This window comes from Leptonychotes weddellii, chromosome 16 (genome assembly GCF_054177405.1).
Source record: "Leptonychotes weddellii isolate Sample4059 chromosome 16, ASM5417740v2, whole genome shotgun sequence".
Taxonomy (NCBI): domain Eukaryota; kingdom Metazoa; phylum Chordata; class Mammalia; order Carnivora; family Phocidae; genus Leptonychotes; species Leptonychotes weddellii.
The window spans coordinates 47391537-47410512 of NC_138384.1; the positions used below are offsets into that span (position 1 = coordinate 47391537).

The window sequence follows — 18976 nt, forward strand, 5'->3', positions numbered from 1 at the left end:
TTCAACATTTCCTTGGTGATTCGGGGTCTTTTCTGATTCCATTCAAATTTTGGGATTGTTTGTTCCAGCACTTTGAAAAATGTCATTGGAATTTTGATCGGGATGGCATTGAAGGTATAGATTGCCCTGGGCAGCATAGACATTTTAACAATGTTTATTCTTCCAATCCATGAGCATGGACTGTTTTTCTATCTTTTTGTGTCTTCCTCAATTTCTTTCATAAGTGTTCTGTAGTTTCTAGAGTATAGATCCTTTACCTCTTTGGTTAGGTTTATTCCGAGGTATCTTATGGTTTTGGTGCTATTGTAAATGGAATCGTTTCTCTAATTTCTCTTTCTACAGTTGCATTGTTAGTGTATAAGAAAGCAACGGATTTCTGTGCATTGATTTTGTATCCTGCCACATTACTGAATTGCTGTATGAGTTCTACTAATTTTGGGGTGGAGTCTTTTGGGTTTTCCAGATAAAGTATCATGTCATCTACGAAGAGAGAGAGAGTTTGACTTCTTTGCCAGTTTGAATGCCTTTTATTTCTTTTTGTTGTCTGATTGCTGTTGCTAGAATTTCTAGTACTATGTTGAACAATAGTGGCAAGAGTGGGCATCCCTGTCATGTTCCTGATCTTAGTGGAAAAGCCCCATTGAGAATGATATTCGCCGTGGGCTTTTCATAGATGATTTTTATGAAATTGAGGAATGTTCCCTCAATCCCTACACTCTGGAGAGTTTTAAACAGGAAAGGATGCTGTATTTTGTCAAAGGCTTTTTCTGCATCAATTGAGAGGATCATATGGTTCTTGTCTTTTCTTTTATTAATGTGATCTGTCGCACTGATTGACTTGTGAATGTTGAACCACCCTTGCATCCCAGGAATAAATCCTATCTGGTAGTGATGGATAATCCTTTTAATGTACTGTTGGATCCTATTGGCTAAGATCTTGTTGAGTATTTTGGCATCCATGTTCATCAGGGATATTGATCTGTAATTCTCCTTTTTGATGGGGTCTTTGCCTGGTTTTGGGATCATGGTAATGCTGGCCTCATAGAATGAGTTTGGAAGTTTTCCTTCTATTTCTATTCTTTGAAACAGCTTCAGTACGATAGGTATTATTTCTTCTTTAAATGTTTGGTAGAATTCCCCTGGGAATCCATTATACATTTGAATTATTGGACATTATATCAAAAACTAATGATGTACTATACCTTGGCTAATTGAATTTAAACAAAAAAAGAGTTGAATGAAAAAAATTATTGATGTTAGTTTTCTGGGTAGGGTTGTAAGAGCTGTAATTTCCTCTGTAATTTTTTTGGAATAATTTAGAACATTCCAGTAGTAGTAGGAAAAAAATAAAGATATTTCCAAATTAAAAAAAGAAGAGTTGGATGTTGGCTGTCGCACACATCAGGGGATGTGGAGACTTGGTCAGTTGCTTCCATGTGGATTTTCTCGGTGGTTCTGAATATGGGATCACTTCACCACCATGACTGTTCATTCTCACCATGGCTGCACACTTGCTAAATCATCCTTGCAAATGGCTGTACCATGTAATATCCCAGCATCGGCATGCCACATGCCTTCACCTGTCATTCAATGCTCACTTTGCATGATGAACAATCTAATGGAAAATGTAAAGCAGAAAATGTAAACCTACAGGAAAGGTAAGCCTGCAGCATCCTCTTTGCCTAGATTCACCAAGCATTACGGATTTGTCACAAGTTTTTTTTCACCTGTTGATATGTTTTTGCTGTTCCATGTGAGAATAATTTGTCACCATCTTGGCACTTTGCCCTGAACATCTGAATATTTGTCTTCTTATGTCAAGGTCATTGTAACACAATAAAACTGTCACAGATAAGTAAGCAACACGAGTGTTATGCCTTCCTTTCACTGACTGTCCATATACAGATTTTCTGCAGTGCTACAATGATGTCATTTTTGTTCATTTTCAGAAATCATGGATCGAGTCATGTCAGGGATTTATTTTATTGTCTTCTTTCCTTAGTTACTTTAATCTGGGTCAGTTACCACTCTTGTTTTCTCTTTGTCCTCAGTGGTAGTGACAGTTTTGAAGAATGCTGTCACTATTTTGCAGAATGTCCCTCAGTGTGGGTTTCTCCAATTGTGTCTGTCATCCTGAGACTCAGGCACCACATTGGAGCAGAACTTCCACCCATAGATGTTGGTGGGACCTCCTGAGTGAATCAGCGCAGAGGCAAAGGTTATGAGGGAATGTCGGTGCACTAGATGTGTGGATGAACTCTCCCTGGAAGGGAGAAGCAGGAGACGTGGTTTGAGTGAGCTGGGGAGACGTGGTCAGAGTGAGCTGGGGAGAGAGGGTGTATCCACAGACGTTCAGGCTCCTGGAGGAACCCAGTCAGCTCTCAGATGCAGGGGATCAGAAGCCTATTATTAGAGTGGAATATCCCAAAGAAGCTCTTTCAGGAAGATGCGCAGATGATTCCCAGGCTCATTACAATTTGAGAAATAGCGTGGAGCTAAATGGTCCTCGGTACTGGTTTCCCAGTTAGGATCACCTGGGGAGTTTCAGAAACACTGTCACTCATGCTCTACTCACTCCCCCATTTTCATCTGTCAGCATGTGTGTCTCCAGGACACATTTCTAAGAGTGGAGCCAAAGCTCTGGCCCATGGGGACACAACAGGGGTCTCCTCTGCATGGGTTTTGTGGGAGGAATTGGTACAGGCCCATCCCTAGTGCTGTAGCAGGATTTGGGATGTTTCTAGAAGGGCAATGTCTCTGAAGACAGGGGAGGAGAAACTCATGTTATGACCTTCAGATCAGAGGTTTGTGTCTTTGAATCCCTCCTGTGGCAAAGGACATCGAAGGGCAGGCTTTTCTGCATTTCAGGGCCTTCTGCGTGTGGGGAGGCAGGTGACAAGGGAAGATGTATCTGTTTGCTGGGGTTGCCATAAGAAGGACCATGAACTGAGTGGCTGAAGCAAAGGAAATTTATTGTCTGGCAGTTCTGGTGGCCAATAGTCCAAGATCAAGGTGTCCTCAGTGCCATGTTCCCCTGAAGTTCATGGTGGAGCATCTCTCCAGGCCACTCTCCTGGCTCTGTGTCCTTTGCTTGTGGCCAATCAAGTTTGTGTTCCTCCAGGCTTCCCCACAGGACCTGGTCATGTTGGATTAGGGGCCACCCTACTCCGTATGACCTCATCTTAACCAATTCCATCTGCAATGACCCTGTTTCCTAAGAAGGGCACATGCTGAGGTAGTGGGAGTTAAGACTTCAGCATATTAATTTTGATGGGACTCAATGCAACCCATAATAGAAGGGGTACATTGATGCCACAAAAAAGGGCATCTTTACAGATGTGTTTGTTCCAGATAATGAGAAAGAGGCCTGGAGAATTGGAGAGCAAAGGGAAAATGTCTTTCTCAGACAAATAGTGTGTTCCAGGTGAGACACTGTGTCCTTCCTTCCCCCAGAGAGGCCATGTGTTTATACCTTGGAAAACTTTACTTCTCTCTCTCAACCCTGTCATCCTGGCCCTTTCTCCTGGGCTCTTTGGATCCCTCATACCCACTCTCCTCTCCAGCGCTGTCTGTCCTGTGCCCGTGTTTCCTGCCCATGCTTCTAATTTCCCCCAGGCTCTGTGTCCTTTTCCCACACACTGGTAGTGTTTTGAGGGGTGCTAGCTAGAAACTTGTAGTTGTTCTTGGCAATTGGCAGCTGGGAAAAAAGTTTTCCAAAACATTCTCAGTTCCCAAGCCTATCAGTGCCAACGCTGCTTCGGGTGAGATGATAATTGCAGTTGTGAGGGGAGGGGAGCTCACAGAGTCATAAACACACATCTCAGGGCCCAGCTGCCCCTCTTGCACACATGCTGCCTTCTCTGACCATCACTCGGAGCCCACCATGTGGGAAGCAGGAAGAAGTTGGTGGGTTTTCTGTATATTTATGTCTGACAGGTAGAATCTGTAAGGGAAGGAGTTGTATCAGGAGTCCAGGTAAGGGAACGTATTGGACAAATGGGGATTTCTGTGTATGAATCTGGCCCAGTGCCAAAGACAGGCATGAAGGTGGAATACATCCTGAGGCAGGACCTGAGCTAGTAAAGAGAGATGTGGGTGCTAGACCAACACCCATCCCTGATGGCTTCTAAAGCAATATAGTGTAATCCTCTCTGACAGTGACTGTTGTGTCTTCATCCAATTGGTCGTGAAATCCGATTTTTCAAAGTTTTTATTTTAATTCTAGTTGGTTAACATACAGTGTTATAATAATTTCAGGTGTGCACTTTCTCCAAAGAAATCTGATTTTTAATGTGCTTAAGGACTGTAGTTCTGAAGTCAGTCTGCTGTTCAGCCTACGTTACAGGAACCATAGATAAAATTGTCAGGTTCTAAGGTACACTCAGAACATCTCCATGCTTGTAATAATGAGTTGGATGAATCTGTAGTAATGACCTGATTGCATGTAGAAACAGTGTGTGTGATCGTAGCAATGTTTTTTGTAACTCTGGATCTATGATGCGCTTAGTAGACTAAATAATTGTGTCTCAATCAGCTATGGAGAGACTTTTTCCAGTAAAGTTAGGGAAACAGCATTTAAGAAAAATATAACTGAAGTTTCAGAGAAGATTTTTAACCTCAGATGTATCTTGTGATATTTCTGCTGCTTTTAAATATTATAATGCCAATCTAAAAAGTTATACCAATTACGCAGCGTACAGGGTTTTTTGCCTTAATATCCACTTTGCATATGTCTTGTATTTTAATCTTTCACAAAGCTTGCTTTACTGCTACCAATTTTATTCAACTCAGGTATTAATAAATTGATATATACATGATCTGAAGATAGTAGTAATTTTCTTTCTAGTGTATACAATGTAATCAGATACCATTGCTTCCTGTCCAGAGTTCCTGTGCCTTGTACATTTCTTCCTGGAATGAAAGCAAATGATTCTTTCTGTTGTCATCCTAAAATTGAGCCATTCTTGCATTCATTTAATCCAGCTTGTCCTGGGGCAGGTTCCTGCAGCTGTGTAGTACTGTAATCAATGCATCTACAGTTTATTGCTATCTCTAAAGCTTTATTCAAGTTCATCTTTGGCTATAGAAACAGTCTTCATAAATAAGTGAAAACTTGTCATTAGCAAAAATTTAAAATAAAATACCACCAATCTAAATTGAAGTGACAAGGTGCAAACATAAAACTAAATTGAAATCTGGTTTATTGAAAGCACACAGCTGACTGTGTGCTTTTTTGTGTGTATTATGGATTTTTGTATATTAAAAATTCAATGCACTAACTTTGTTACCAGCCTGGCCGGGTTCCAATCCCCACGCTGACCCTAATTAGTGAATGAATTCAGACAAAGCACTTTGCCTCTCTGTGCCTGTATTGCCCTCATCTTTATGAGGAGTGCATTAGTTTGTGCCTCATGAATTTGTGAGAAATAAGAAGTTACTGCATGTGTGGTCATTGTACCAGCGAGTCACACATTGCAAGTATTCGGTAATGGTCGTGTATGCAACTCTTGGAAGGCCCTATATGACAGAAGAGCTTTAAGTATTATTTCCAAGTAGGAAGTATTTTTTTTAAAGATTTTCTTTCTTTATTTGACACAGAGAGAGAGACAGCGAGAGAGGGAACACAAGCAGGGGGAGTGGGACAGGGAGAAGCAGGCTTCCCGCCGAGCAAGGAGCCCGATGCGGGGCTCGATCCCAGGACTCCGGGATCATGACCTGAGCCGAAGGCAGTCGCTTAACCAACTGAGCCATGCAGGCGCCCCTCAAAGTAGGAAGTATTGCTAAGTGGAGAATATGGAATATCAGTTGACATGATTCGTGTGGCCCACAACTGATATTCCCACGCAGGATCCTCTAGCCCAGAAGACAAATATCAGTCACTGAGAACCGACAGCATGGCCACCAGGGATCTCGCAGTAGGAGTGATCTTCTCAATACAGACTGTGGTTGGAATCCTGGGGAACTTCTCTCTTCTTTACCGTTATCTTCTCCTTTATTTCACTGCGTGTAGGCCAAAGTCCACAGATTTGATTGTCAAAAATCTGACTGTAGCCAACATTTTGGTCCTGTTCTTTCTTGGAATACCCAATACAGTGTCATCTTTTGGGTGGTATCACGTCTTCAATGATTTTGGATGCAAATTTTTTCCCTATGTTCATGGGGTGGGCAGGGGAGTGTCCATTGGCACCACCTGCCTCCTGAGTGTCTTCCAGGCCATCGTCATCAGCCCTAGGAACTCCAGGTGGGCAGCGCTTAAAGAGAAAGCTCTCAAGTGCATTGTCCCTTCAGTTGTCTTGTGCTGGGTCTTGCAGATACTGGTAAATATCCTGTATCCCCTGTTTCTGACTAGCATTTTGAACAACAAAAACATCACAAAGAGAAAAAGTTTCAGAGGCTGTTCTTCAGTTTGTCATGACAAAACCAGAGACTCATTGTATGCAGCATTGTTATCATTCCCTGATGTGTTATGTTTGGGGCTCATGATCTGGGCCAGCGGCTCCATGGTCTTCATCCTGTACAGGCACAGACAGAGGGTCCAACACGTTCTTAGGACCAACGTCTCCTCCACATCATTGCCTGAGTCCACAGCCACCAAAACCATCCTTCTCCTGGTGAATACCTTTGTCTACTTTATTTATTTTTTTTAAAGATTTTATTTATTTATCTGAGAGAGTGAGAATGAGAGAGAGCACATGAGAGGGGGGAGGATCAGAGGGAGAAGCAGACTCCCCGCCGAGCAGGGAGCCCGATGCGGGACTCGATCCAGGGACTCCAGGACCATGACCTGAAACGAAGGCAGTCGCTTAACCAACTGAGCCACCCAGGTGCCCAACACGTTTCTTTCTTTTTTTTTTTTTTTTAAGATTTTATTCATTTATTTGAGAGAGAATGAGATAGAGCATGAGAGGGGGGAGGGTCAGAGGGAGAAGCAGACTCCCCGCTGAGCAGGGAGCCCGATGCGGGACTCAATCCAGGGACTCCAGGACCATGACCTGAAACGAAGGCAGTCGCCCAACCAACTGAGTCACCCAGGCGCCCCCTTTGTCTACTTTAACACCCTCTCCTCTGCCTTTCGTATTATTTTGTCTGTTTTTGATAATCTCGACTGGTATCTCTTGAGCATTCCTTCAGTAATCACTCTGTGTTTCCCAACTGTCAGCCCCTTTTTGCTCATGGGCTGTGACCGCAGTGTATTGATGCCGAGCTTTCTCTGGTTAAGGAATATAAAATCCCCTTGTCTTATGAGAAATATGTAAATTGAATGTATTTTCATAATGTTCATTTGCTAATTCACACATCCTCCTCAGTGTCCCCAGTACAATTATGAGAGGTTTATCCCAGAATGGTAAACAGATCACATTGAACATCTTCAAAGTTAACAATACAAAAAGTTAACAGTAAGTTATAATAGTAATTTTGATGAAATATTATATAATTATCTTGTAAATACTTATGGGATTGAAGTTTTGCTAATGATCAGTGGAGGAGTGCAGAAATTATGCAATTATAAACACCAAGTCCTGAAACAATCTGGATATTTGGAGAAATCTTTGAGTGTGTCATGTAAATTTGTCATAATAAATTTCCCAGAAGTGAAGTAGGCATAGAATTATAGGAAAAGGAGTATTAAAATGGATAAGAATGTGGCAGGTCATCACTGAAACTGAATAGCGCTGGAGGGAAAATTCGGTCAGTGAGTAAAGCTTTGGGGAGCCAGTTACAATTTTGTACATTTCATACTAGAGAAGTGGTAGTCACTCATGCGAAGTATGATGTTATGGGAGCTTGGGAGATGAGCATGTGTAAACATTTTCAGGTAAAAATGGACGGTTTAGACTGGATAGTGGAGAGCACAGAATTATGTTTTAGCTGATTCTTAAACAACATCAGGTGATTGTGATAATTTTATTTTTTTTATTTTTTAAAAGATTTTATTTATTTATTTGAGAGAGAGAGAGCACATGAGCGGGGGAGGGTTGGGAGGGTCAGAGGGAGAAGCAGACTCCCCGCCGAGCAGGGAGCCTGATGCGGCGGGACTCGATCCAGGGACTCCAGGATCATGACTGAGCCGAAGGCAGTCGCTTAACCGACTGAGCCACCCAGGCGCCCTGATTGTGATAGTTTTAAAAGCCATGAATTCCCTGGAAGTGGCATCTGTAGAAGGCAGATCTTTCTCTCCTTTGTGGAGGTGATTTGGGCCTGTTGGCAAGAAAGAGGTTTGGAGGTGAACGCTTATGTCTCTGAAGTGATGAGATTAGTTTATGGTGGAGACTTCCACTGAATTTGGAGCCCTGAAGGGAGAACCATTTGAAAGGGAGAGACTTGAATCCATTCTGTTCATGTGGAGTTTGTGCCTCCTTGATTTTCAATTTCCCTCAATTTTAGGAGCGATTTTTATATAGCTTTCTCTGTATTTACATTTTGAAGTTTAGATAAAGTAATGAGAATTTAATAATTTGAAAAAAAGTAATTTGACCCAGTGGATATGTACAGATAGATAAATAGATAATATATAGAACCTTGTACCACAAATGGAATCCATATTTGTAGCTCACATGAGGCACATAAATATTTACTGCATTTTAGATCACAAAGCATGAAGAAAAAATATATAAATATTCACCTACCTACGATTGTTGTGTGTAGGGATCTATATCTGTATCTATATCTGTTTGATCTGTGTGTATATAAACATATAGATGTAGACTTAATTATGTTTGTTATCTGTTAATATTTTGGAAAGTTGCATATTAAGAACAATTTTAAATAGTACTAATTACAATAATGACAAAGTCAAAATGTATGTTATGTGATGTGTATATTGCCATGCTAGTTGTCTGATTGTTAAAATTCCATCAAATGTATTTTTAATTTTTCTACTTTAATTCTGTTACTTTGCCATATCTCTTGAAAACATCCAATGAACAATAGTAAAAAATGCTTGATTTTTGAAAGGCATCATTAATCTCTTTAAATTTAATATAGTAATTGAGACACTTGAGTATCAGTGGAATTTATTTTCTTATTTAATGTGTGTTAACTTCTTTTCTATGAATTTAAAATACAATTCTAAATTATAATTCTATCTTATAACTGAACTTTTTTCTTTGAAGTTGTATACTCATTATTTCTTAGTTATACCTAGAAATTTCAGCATATATTTAAAAGCTAATCAGACTGTCATTTTATTTAATATTATTACCCCCCCTTTATAGTATATGGACAATTCTAATCTATTTACCATATCCCATCTTTCTGAGTGTTGACACAGATTTGAAAAATTTAAAGAGACATGCTCCGGTCATAAGTTCATTGCTCCTCAAAAGTTCACAAAGTGATCACATTTCTGTACTCAGTACCTACATCAATAAATAGAATATTGTCAGACCCCCAGATACCCTTGTGCTCCTTACCAGTCACTACACCTCTGGGTCATCACTGCTCTGACATCTAGCAGCATAGGGCACTTTAGCCTGCCTTGCATCTTATGTAATAGAGCAGTAACTCTTTGTATTTGGCTTTTGCCATTCCTTCTGTTGTTTGTGAATTTATTGCTGCATGCTGTTATTGATCATTCATTGGCATTGCCATATAGGGTTCCATTGTGTGTCTATAGAAAAGAATTAATTTAATCATTCTGTTAATTAGCATATGGCTGGTTTTCAGTTTGGGACTATTAGGAATATTGCTGGTATGTAAATTCAGACCCTGTTTTGTTGGCACACATAAAATTTCTGTTGGTTATATAAATAACAGTGGAATTGGTGGGTGAGAGTTTTACATCTTTGCAGCTTAAGGAGACGGTGCTTAAGGGGTTTGGAAAATGTTTGTACGAAGTTTCACACCCACCAGCAGTGTAGGAGATTTTCTGTTTGTGCATATCCTTGTCAACCGTTTTGATATTTTGTCATTTTTCTTTTTAACCTCTGGTTGGTGTGTGGTGGCACCAAGTAGCGATTTTATTTTCATTTCCTTGATTATTATAAAAGTTGAACATCCTTGCACATATTTATTAGACATTGGGCAACCTATTTTCAAGTATGTGTTAGTTTATTTTGTCCATTTTTTATTGCTTTTTTCTTATTGATTTGTAGTGACTCTTTAGTTCTTTTTTTTTTTATTTGAGAGAGAGAGAGTGAGAGAGAGCATGAGAGGAGAGAGGGCCAGAGGGAGAAGCAGACTCCCTGCTGAGCAGGGAGCCAGATGTGGGACTCGATCCAGGGACTCCGGGATCATGACCTGAGCTGAAGGCAGTTGCTTAACCAACTGAGCTACCCAGGCGCCCAGGACGTGTCTCTTTATATCTGCTGGACATGTTTCTTTTATTCATCTCTTTCTCTCATGCTGTCTGTGTCTCTTTCATTTGTGTGTGTTTTGATGGAGAGAAAGTCTTAATGTTAATATAGCTATTTCCTCCTTTACAGATAATGTTTACCATTCTGGGGGCGCCTGGGTGGCTCAGTTCATTAAGCGACTGCCTTCGGCTCAGGTCATGATCCTGGAGTCCCGGGATCGAGTCCCGCATCGGGCTCCCTGCTCAGCGAGGAGCCTGCTTCTCCCTCTGACCCTCCCCCCCTCATGTACTCTCTCTCATTCTCGCTCTCTCAAATAAATAAATAAATCTTTAAAAAAAAATGTTTACTCTTCTGTTCAAGAAATACTTTCCTCTTCTAAGACTACAGAGTTATTCTTTTTTTAAAAAACTTTCTATCACTTTAAAATTTAGATCAGCAACCCAACAGAATTGATTTGTTGTATGTGTGGATAGTGAATTCTATTTTCTTCTGATAAGCTAACAAGTTTCATTGAGAATATGTGATATAGTTCCTTTTTTTTTTTATTTGTTATTTTTTTTTTATTTGAGAGAGAGAATGAGAGAGAGCACATGAGAGGGGGGGAGGGTCAGAGGGAGAAGCAGACTCCCCGCTGAGCAGGGAGCCCGATGCGGGACTCGATCCTGGGACTCCAGGATCATGACCTGAGCCGAAGGCAGTTGCTTAACCAACTGAGCCACCCAGGCGCCCCATGATATAGTTCCTTCTTGTCATTTGCTCTCATCTCTCCTTGCTCATGCAGGTTAACTTACCTCTCCCTTGGATCTCTCTTTCCCATGAAGTCTCCTGGTAAATCAGTGTTTCTTCCCACTTCTTCAGTCTTTCACAGTCCAACAGCAGCACATGACCAAGGGCAGTCTTGGTATCAAAAATCTTCAATGGATCTTTTTACTCAATCTGTAATAACCTAATTTTTAAGGGAAAGGTTCACCCTATTGGGGAACAATTCTCCCTGAGCCTCTCAATTTTTTTCATATATTGTATCAGCTTCTGTTCTGGACTAGCTTGCAAAGGTTTTTGTGTAACAGCCTCTGAGGATGGCAATGCTATCTTTCTTGGGGGAAAGGGCAGATTAACTACCTGACCGATGTACTAGACCGATGTACAGAGGCAAATGTTGGGCAGGTGCATTTATGATTCACTTGAAAAGACTGGCTTTTCTGAAGCTTAGTGTTCTTCAGCTGTGACACGAACCTACTGTATGTGCAGCATCCACCTGGATCTCTTTGCATGGCCTCCATGAGGCTTGTGGAAGCACAGGGAAGAGATGTGAACCAGAAACTCTTGCTGCCTGTTGTTCATGAATAACTATGCCTTTTGTCTCTGTCCCTGGACTCTCATGTCTTCTCCCAGCATCCATGCAACTAGCAGGCTAACTTACTGGTTTGCAAATGGAGTAACATCTTACACCCTTTACCTTTCTTGACAGTCTTGGCAGGGAGGATGGGATAGCCATTGAACCCTACAGGCACTGGCCTTTGGGAGTTGCCATAGTAGCAGAGAGAGAAGCTAAGTTAATGTGGTCCTTAGGGCCTCCCTCAGTCTGTGTGGAGTGATATAAGAGAATTCCACAGGCTGGGTAGCTTATACCCAAGTTCATATGTCACAGTTTTGGAGGATGAAAATCTGAGATCAGGGTGCCAGTGTGGTCGGCGAGGCCCTTCCTGTGGGTTGCAGCCTTCTGGGATCTTCACAAGGTGGGAGGAGCGAGGGAGCTCTCAGGCCTCTTAGTAAAGGGCCCCAATCCCATTCATGGGGCAGAGCCTCCCAATCACTTCCCAAAGGCCCCACCTCCAAATGTCATCGCCTTGGGAGTTAGGTCTCACTGTATGAAATTTGAGGGGACACAAAGAGGCCATAGCCGGACCCTTGGGGAAAAGTTCAACACCAGTTGTTTCTACATCAGAATGTAATAGGCATTGTGGTGCTACAGGCTTGTGCTTCCCATCCCAGAAGTGCCAGAGGGGAGTTTCCCAGTCAGGGTGAGGTGTAGGTAGAGAAGTGTTACTGGGACACAGGGCCTTTCATTTGCCACCAGTGGGGTGGGGGGTGATTGAGGGGAGTAAGGATTTAGGTCAACCTCTGATGTACCAGGTTCTCAGAACGTACGTGATATTCTGTCCGTTGGCAAGTTAGAGGCCTGAGTTTCAGTTGCCCTGTCTCAGGGGCTATCCCCTCTCTGCCAGTAGGGGTGGCTGATATAACTTGACCAAATTCAGAGTCCTGTTTCCCAGTGAAAATTCACTGGAACTCTACGGCAAGGTGCACAGTGCTCATTCCCTCCAACAGTGAAGGAAAACCCTGGTCTCTTTGGCTTCCCATCATGTAAAAGGGGGCCCAGCCCCTACTGGACTCCTGGCGTATGGGAGATGACACAAGTCTCTGTGAGGGATGAGTCTGTCCTTTGGAGTCTTTGGCAAAGGGAGGAAGCCTCCACCTGGAAACCCCACTTGGTGTATGGATTTGGGACCTCCTGACACAACTAACAGGCGTGCCCTTTTAAAATAGCAGTGATTGGGGCGCCTGGGTGGCTCAGTCGGTTAAGCGGCTGCCTTCGGCTCAGGTCATGATCCCAGGGTCCTGGGATCGAGCCCCACATCGGGCTCCCTGCTCGGCGGGAAGCCTGCTTCTCCCTCTCCCACCTCCCCTGCTTATGTTCCCTCTCTCACTGTGTCTCTCTCTGTCAAATAAATAAATAAAATCTTTAAAAAATAAAATAAAATAAAATAGCAGTGATTAAAACCCAAACTAAATAAAGTTTTTTACAAAAGAGCGATGAGCTTATTAGGGAGCTCTCCTCAAAACTGACCCTTAGATGTGTTGTGAGTGTGATGAGGGACCAGAAGGCAAGCTGAGAACAAAGCACAAGCTGACACCCCGCAAATTGAACCCTACAGGCACTGGCCTTTGGGAGTTGCCATAGTAACAGAGAGACACTAAGTTAATGTGGTCCTTGGGGCCTCCCTCAGTCTGCGTGGAGTGGTATAAGAGAATCCCACAGGCTGGGTAGCTTATACCCAAATTCATATCTCAGACTCACCCTACCCCGCTGGTGGCACATGAAAGGCCCTGTGTCCCAGTAACACTTCTCTACCTGCACCTCACCCTGACTGGGACAACCCTTGCTGTCCTAAAGCTAAGGGAAGGAAAAACAAATGGTTAATTATAGAGATTATAGTCCTGCAAGACGTGAGTCTCCCTCAGTTTACAAATGTCTTAGAGATTTACAAGAAAAAAGCATTCTTACCAATAACCTAACTTCAAGAAGGAAGTGTCTTAATATTAATGCTTTGCTAGAGGGAAAAACCACCTTGACTTGACAATGGCAAGTCCTCCAATATCTTGTAGGTCCTCTTTAGCGTATGAAATTTCTTTTGAAAACCTCCCTTTTCTTTACCTCCCCCAACTCCCAAGTATATAATAGTCACCCCTCACAGTCCAGGTGCAGCAGCACTTTCTGCCCATGGGTCCTGTCCCTGTGCTTTAATAAAATCACCTTTTTGCATCAAAGATGTCTCAAGAATTCTTTCTTGGCCATCAGCTCCTGACCTCACCAACATTCAAAAACTACATCAGCTCTCTGGCCTGATATTCCAGTTTTGGAATGAGTCAACATGGACTCGACTGTAACAGGGTAGGAAGGGCCCCAAAAGTCCCGTGTCCCATAGAAAGTGCATATTCAAGAATGAAGGCTGACTCTTTCCAGCAGCATCTCAGCTTGACAGGAATAAGTGGTACCTATCCCTTCACAGGAAATTTTCAGCTCCACATTGTAGCCAAAGCCACTGGTCCTAGGAACCCTCATGCATGGCCCTGATCACTGATGGTTTAGGTCAGCTGAAACCTAATGGTGTCCCCTGGGCCACCGGGTCTGGTTAGTCTCATGCCACCTCTGCAGAACCGAAATCAGAGGCAGGTCCTTCCTTCATTGTCACATCTCAGAAACCTGGGCTGCTGCCAAGGGTCCAGCTGTTCAGTATGTTGTTTGGAAAACTATGGACCTGCAGATTAAGGACCCCCTCCATCCACTCACTGCCTTGTTGGGCTATGTACTGTGGAAACCAATTGCAGTGCTGAAATGCTTGTCTGGGTCACTCATTTAGATGCCTATGGTAAGGGTCTGTTCTTCACAGAGACTGACTAGAATCAAGCTGCTGATTGAGCCTGTTTCTGACGCAAGAGGTATCTCTGCATGGCACACTTGTGACCCCCCCCCCCCAGCATTATTGAGGTATATTTGAGAAATAAAATCATATGACACTTAAAATGCACCCTTAGCTATGAAGACCCATAGTCTCAGTGAGCTGGTAGGGTGGTGGGGAGATCTTGGGCACATGGAGGTCAAGGATTGAAATATGCAACACCCCCACCGTTCCCTTTTTACAGGGAGCAGCAGTTTCCTAAGTGGAGTGGTGAGGGGTGTTTGGAAAAGAAACTTGGGTTGTTCAGATGTGTCCAGGAGTCCTAGCTCAGCCTTGCCCTTCAAGAGGTGCAACGAAGGGGGAAGAATCATCCCAGGCCTTCCCTTCCCCATCCCCAACTCCCTCTGTTAAGGTGGTCCTCAGAGGTGGGTGGGGGACTTTGATGAGTGAGGCTTGGAACAGAGATTAGTCAGAGGCAACAGTGCTCCCACTCTGTGTGAGGAGACCGACTCCGACGCATGGTCACAGTGCCAGCCCTAGGGATGGATTTTCGGAGACAGAGACAGACGGACACGCGGGGTTGTGATGGTGGTGGTTGTAGGTGGTTCTGGGGGCTGGAGGACCAAGGCTGAAGAGAAGCAGTGAAGGGGAGACATTTATGCAGAGATCTGAGCATTAAATAGGAACTGCTCTCCAAGTAAAGGGATGGTTTGGATAAATGCTGTTTGACGTGAAAAAGCATGATGTCGTGAGAGGGCACGAATTTTCCAGGACCGCTGACGTGTAAAACCGGGAGTGGAAGATGTGCCTAAACCCGGTTTAGGAACCAGACCCACAAGGGCCTTGAATATCAGCCCGAGGGTTTTGAGTTTCATCCAGAGTAAGGCAAGTCACCACCCTTCTTTGGGCCTCCGCATAATAAGGCAAAAACCAAGGCTCACTCCCGTCTCCTCCCTCACAAAGTTGCCGCTAATAGGCCCACCAGCCACCAGGACACTGGAGCAGGAGCCAAAACTTGCAGGCTGTCTGGGTACCCCCCCACATGACGTCATGCAATCCTAGCAACGCATGCGCAGAAGCTTTGTGCCGGACTCGCCAGAGGGCAGGTTTTGCCTCCTTTGAATCCCTCCGTTTATTGGCTAGGAACAACTGCTCGTCTCGCTCGTTGTTAGCGGCGACGTAGGCGGGTACAATCTTGGTCTCTAAGATACCGCGTACTTCCGTTTCCTTCCCCTCTCCGCTGTACTGAGGCAGCCTGACCTCAATGCCTTCGACCAATGGCAAATGGGCAGTGGGCGGGGCCTCGTTTGTCCGGACCAACGAAATGCGGGTTTGGCCCGGCGTAGCGCGGCCAATGACCGTGGGGCAGCCCCTGTAAAGTGGCTCGGGCGCCCCCACGCTCGTCTTTCGTCCTCTTTCCAGCCCTACCCCTCCCTGCCCCTTTTTCAGCACGGCGCCGGCCGCAGCCTGACAGGGACGGGACGGAGCCAAGATGGCGGCCGCCGACGGCGACGACTCGCTGTACCCCATCGCGGTGTTGATAGACGAGCTTCGCAACGAGGATGTTCAGGTCCGGAGGCCCCGGGGGTCTTGGGGAATACGGGAAGGGGTAATGGGGGCACGGACGGCCCTCGCGGAGAAGGCTCAGTGTTCGCTGGGAGTGGCGGAAGGGGGCGGCCGCCAATCAGCGCCCAGCTCTCACGTCTCCAGGACCCCAGGCTGGATGAGGCGGCGCACGGGATTGGGTATTAGCCCACCGGAGGGCGGGAGGCAGGCCACCCTGGAGGGGTCCCGGGCCTGCCAAAGTGCGCGCGGCGGCCCGGGTCCAAGGAAGCCGCGACCGGGGAAGGGGTCGGGCCACTGGGTGGGGCAGAGGGAAGGGCTCGGTGATTGGCGGCTGCCGCTGAATGGCCCCTTGGGGATGGGGGCGCGCGGCTTGCTCCGAGTGGGGGAGGGGCCCTGGTAGGTTTTCTCCTTACTCTGCTCCGGCGGCTGGGCCTCCGCGCTGTGGGGTGAACTTTCTAAATGGGGATTGAGAGATGACAGCTCCCTTTCCCAGTTCCTGCTCTCCCTTCCTCTTCTGTTTTCGTGTAGATTCCCGAAGGGGAGGGGCGGCGAAATCACTCCATTCCCAAGGGGGCAACTAGCCAAATCTAAACGCGGATGTAGGTAGAAATTCTCCCCCCTTCTGGGATCTTGCCGAGCTGCGGGTGGGCAGTTTACTAAACAGGCTAACACGTTTCTGGTGAGTGGGACGGGGGCCCGGCTGAGCCACGCTGGCGAATGGTTGAGAAGACTAAGGACTCCAGGGTTTGTCCATCCCAGCTCCACCTCCCACCCGCCTTGTGACCTTGTGCAAATTACTTCACGGCTCTGGGCCTGTTTTCCCTGAAATGTGGGCTAATAATAGTTTAGGCCTCCCTGGGTGGTTGTGATGGACTAGATGAGTTAAGACTACAAGTAAAATAGAACGGTGCCTAGTTGTTATATAAAGGCCCAGTAAATGTTAGCGGCAGTTATTGGGAGTAGTAATTGAAGAGCTCCCATTCCACTTATAGGGGCCTCAATTTTTGTTTATGAAATTGAGCGGACGTCACTGGGCCCAGCCTCTGAAGTTGGAGGTACATCACTGGTTGTGGAGTCAGACAGACTGCTGTTGTACTCCTGGCGCTTCTGCTTCTTGCTAATTGACATGGGCAAGTTGGGTAATCTCCTTAGTCCTTGGCTTTCCTCTTCTCTCAAATGGAGGTAATTATCTAGTTCATAGGGCTCTTGTGTGAATTCGTTTGTTCAGTAAACACTTGCCACCTATCAGGGCGCTGAGGACATAATGGTGACACCAGTTGGTATTCAGGAGGCACCAGCTGTGAAACAGCTGAATACATTATGAACAGGTGCGAGATGTGGGAAGACAACAACAGGGTATTGTGATGGTGAATCAGTATTTATTGGGCCTCAGCTCTGAGTAGGGCATTATTTTAGGCACAGGTATACAACAGGGAACCAAAACTAGTGGCCTCATGGAGCTTTATGTCGCAGTGCGGGGAAACTGACGATGAGACAATTAAGTTAAAATGTATACTATGTAAGATGGCGGTAAGTGCTTTGGAGAAAAATGAAGCAGGGATGTGGAGGACAGGAAAGTGTTACAAGTTTAGATAGAATGGCTAGGGAAGGCCTTATTGCGAAGGGGACATTTGAGCAGAGATGTGAACTGAGGAGCAGGCCCTCATAGATATCTGGGGAATAGCATTCCAGGTAAAGGAAGCGAGTGCAGAGGTCCTGAGGCAGCAATATGCAATGCATGTTCTGTGAACTGCAGGAAGCCAGTGTGACTGGAGCCAAGAGAATGAGCCGTTGGTGTTGGGAGATGAAAATGAAAGGGGCTATGACTCAGAAGGATCTTGTGAGCAGTCACTTAAACCAGGTGTTGCCAGATCATTGAGCACGATTCAAGAAGGAGTTCTTGAGATGTTTTACAGTGCAACTTGACAAGTTTATTTAGTAGCATGGGGACCTGTGGGTAGAAGGAGCTGTACTTCTGCTGTATGAAGCCAGTGGTTATATGCTTAGTGCTCAAGGGGCAGGGGACGTGCAGGGAGTATTAGATCATAAATGTTTTCTTTGGATTTCTACTCGTAAAACTACTTTCACAAGGTTTCTCTGGTGCTTATCATTTAGCTTGGTATTAACTCTTGGTGAGATGTATAGGCAGTCATGAGACCCTTTAAGAACGTAGCAAACAGCTCGTATTTGCTCCTTACTGAAACTATGCAGGCTATACCTCAGCCTTCTGGGCTAAAGGTGAACATTTTCCTGCTTCTTTCCCTCATCACCAGGATTGGCAAACGGCCAGGGGTGGCCCTTTGCGTTTTTATTTTTTAATAAATTATTATTTGAAAACACAGACCCTTGCATTTACATATTATCCATGGCTGCTTTTGTGACACAACAGCAGGGTAGAATTGAGTAGTTGCAACAGAGACCGTTTGGCCCCTTAAAGCCTATAATATTTCCTACCTAGTTCTTTACAGTGAAGAGAATGCCAGCCTTTGACTTAAGCCACCTCTGTATTAAATCCCATCCTGTCTTCCCCACCCTGCCCACCTCCCTGCCCCCAAAGTGGCCCATGTTATCAGGTCCTTACAAACCTTGGTAGACATGTGCTGTTCAGTGTGGTGGCCACTTTGTGGCTGTTGAACACATGAAATGTGGCTAGATTGAGTTGAGATGTACTTGTAAATAAAATACATACCAGATTTCAAAGACATGCTATGGAGAGTGTTAAACATCTCAGTGAAGCTTTTCATCTTGATTACCCGTTGAAATGATAAAAATTTTGGGTTGAATAAAATACATTAAGATTAATTTTGTATGCGTATTACTTTTTTAAAATGTTACCAGAAAATATAAACTTACATGTATGGCTTGCGTTTATTTTATTTATTTATTTTTTATTCTTATGTTAATCCCCATACATTACATCATTAGTTCTAGATG

General features: G+C 44.5%; 2 protein-coding genes across 6 annotated transcripts in view; both read left to right on the forward strand.

Moving 5' to 3' along the window:
- Window positions 1-6961, forward strand: part of LOC102732332 (vomeronasal type-1 receptor 4-like) — an 18733-nt gene extending 11772 nt beyond the window's left edge. Inside the window, exon 4 of the mRNA XM_031018049.2 lies at window positions 5599-6961. Within this exon, the coding sequence (XP_030873909.2) occupies window positions 5895-6647 (753 nt within the window). The 5' untranslated portion in view covers window positions 5599-5894 and the 3' untranslated portion in view covers window positions 6648-6961. The remainder of the gene's footprint in view (window positions 1-5598) is intronic.
- An 8845-nt stretch (window positions 6962-15806) lies between these two features.
- Window positions 15807-18976, forward strand: part of PPP2R1A (protein phosphatase 2 scaffold subunit Aalpha) — a 49083-nt gene continuing 45913 nt past the window's right edge. For all 5 annotated transcript variants that reach the window (XR_014141052.1, XR_014141050.1, XR_014141051.1 and 2 more), the window contains exon 1: window positions 15807-16046. Coding sequence is in view for 2 of the 5 variants with exons in the window: in XM_081807662.1 (XP_081663788.1) it covers window positions 15969-16046 (78 nt within the window). In the remaining 3 variants the exon portion in view is untranslated. The remainder of the gene's footprint in view (window positions 16047-18976) is intronic.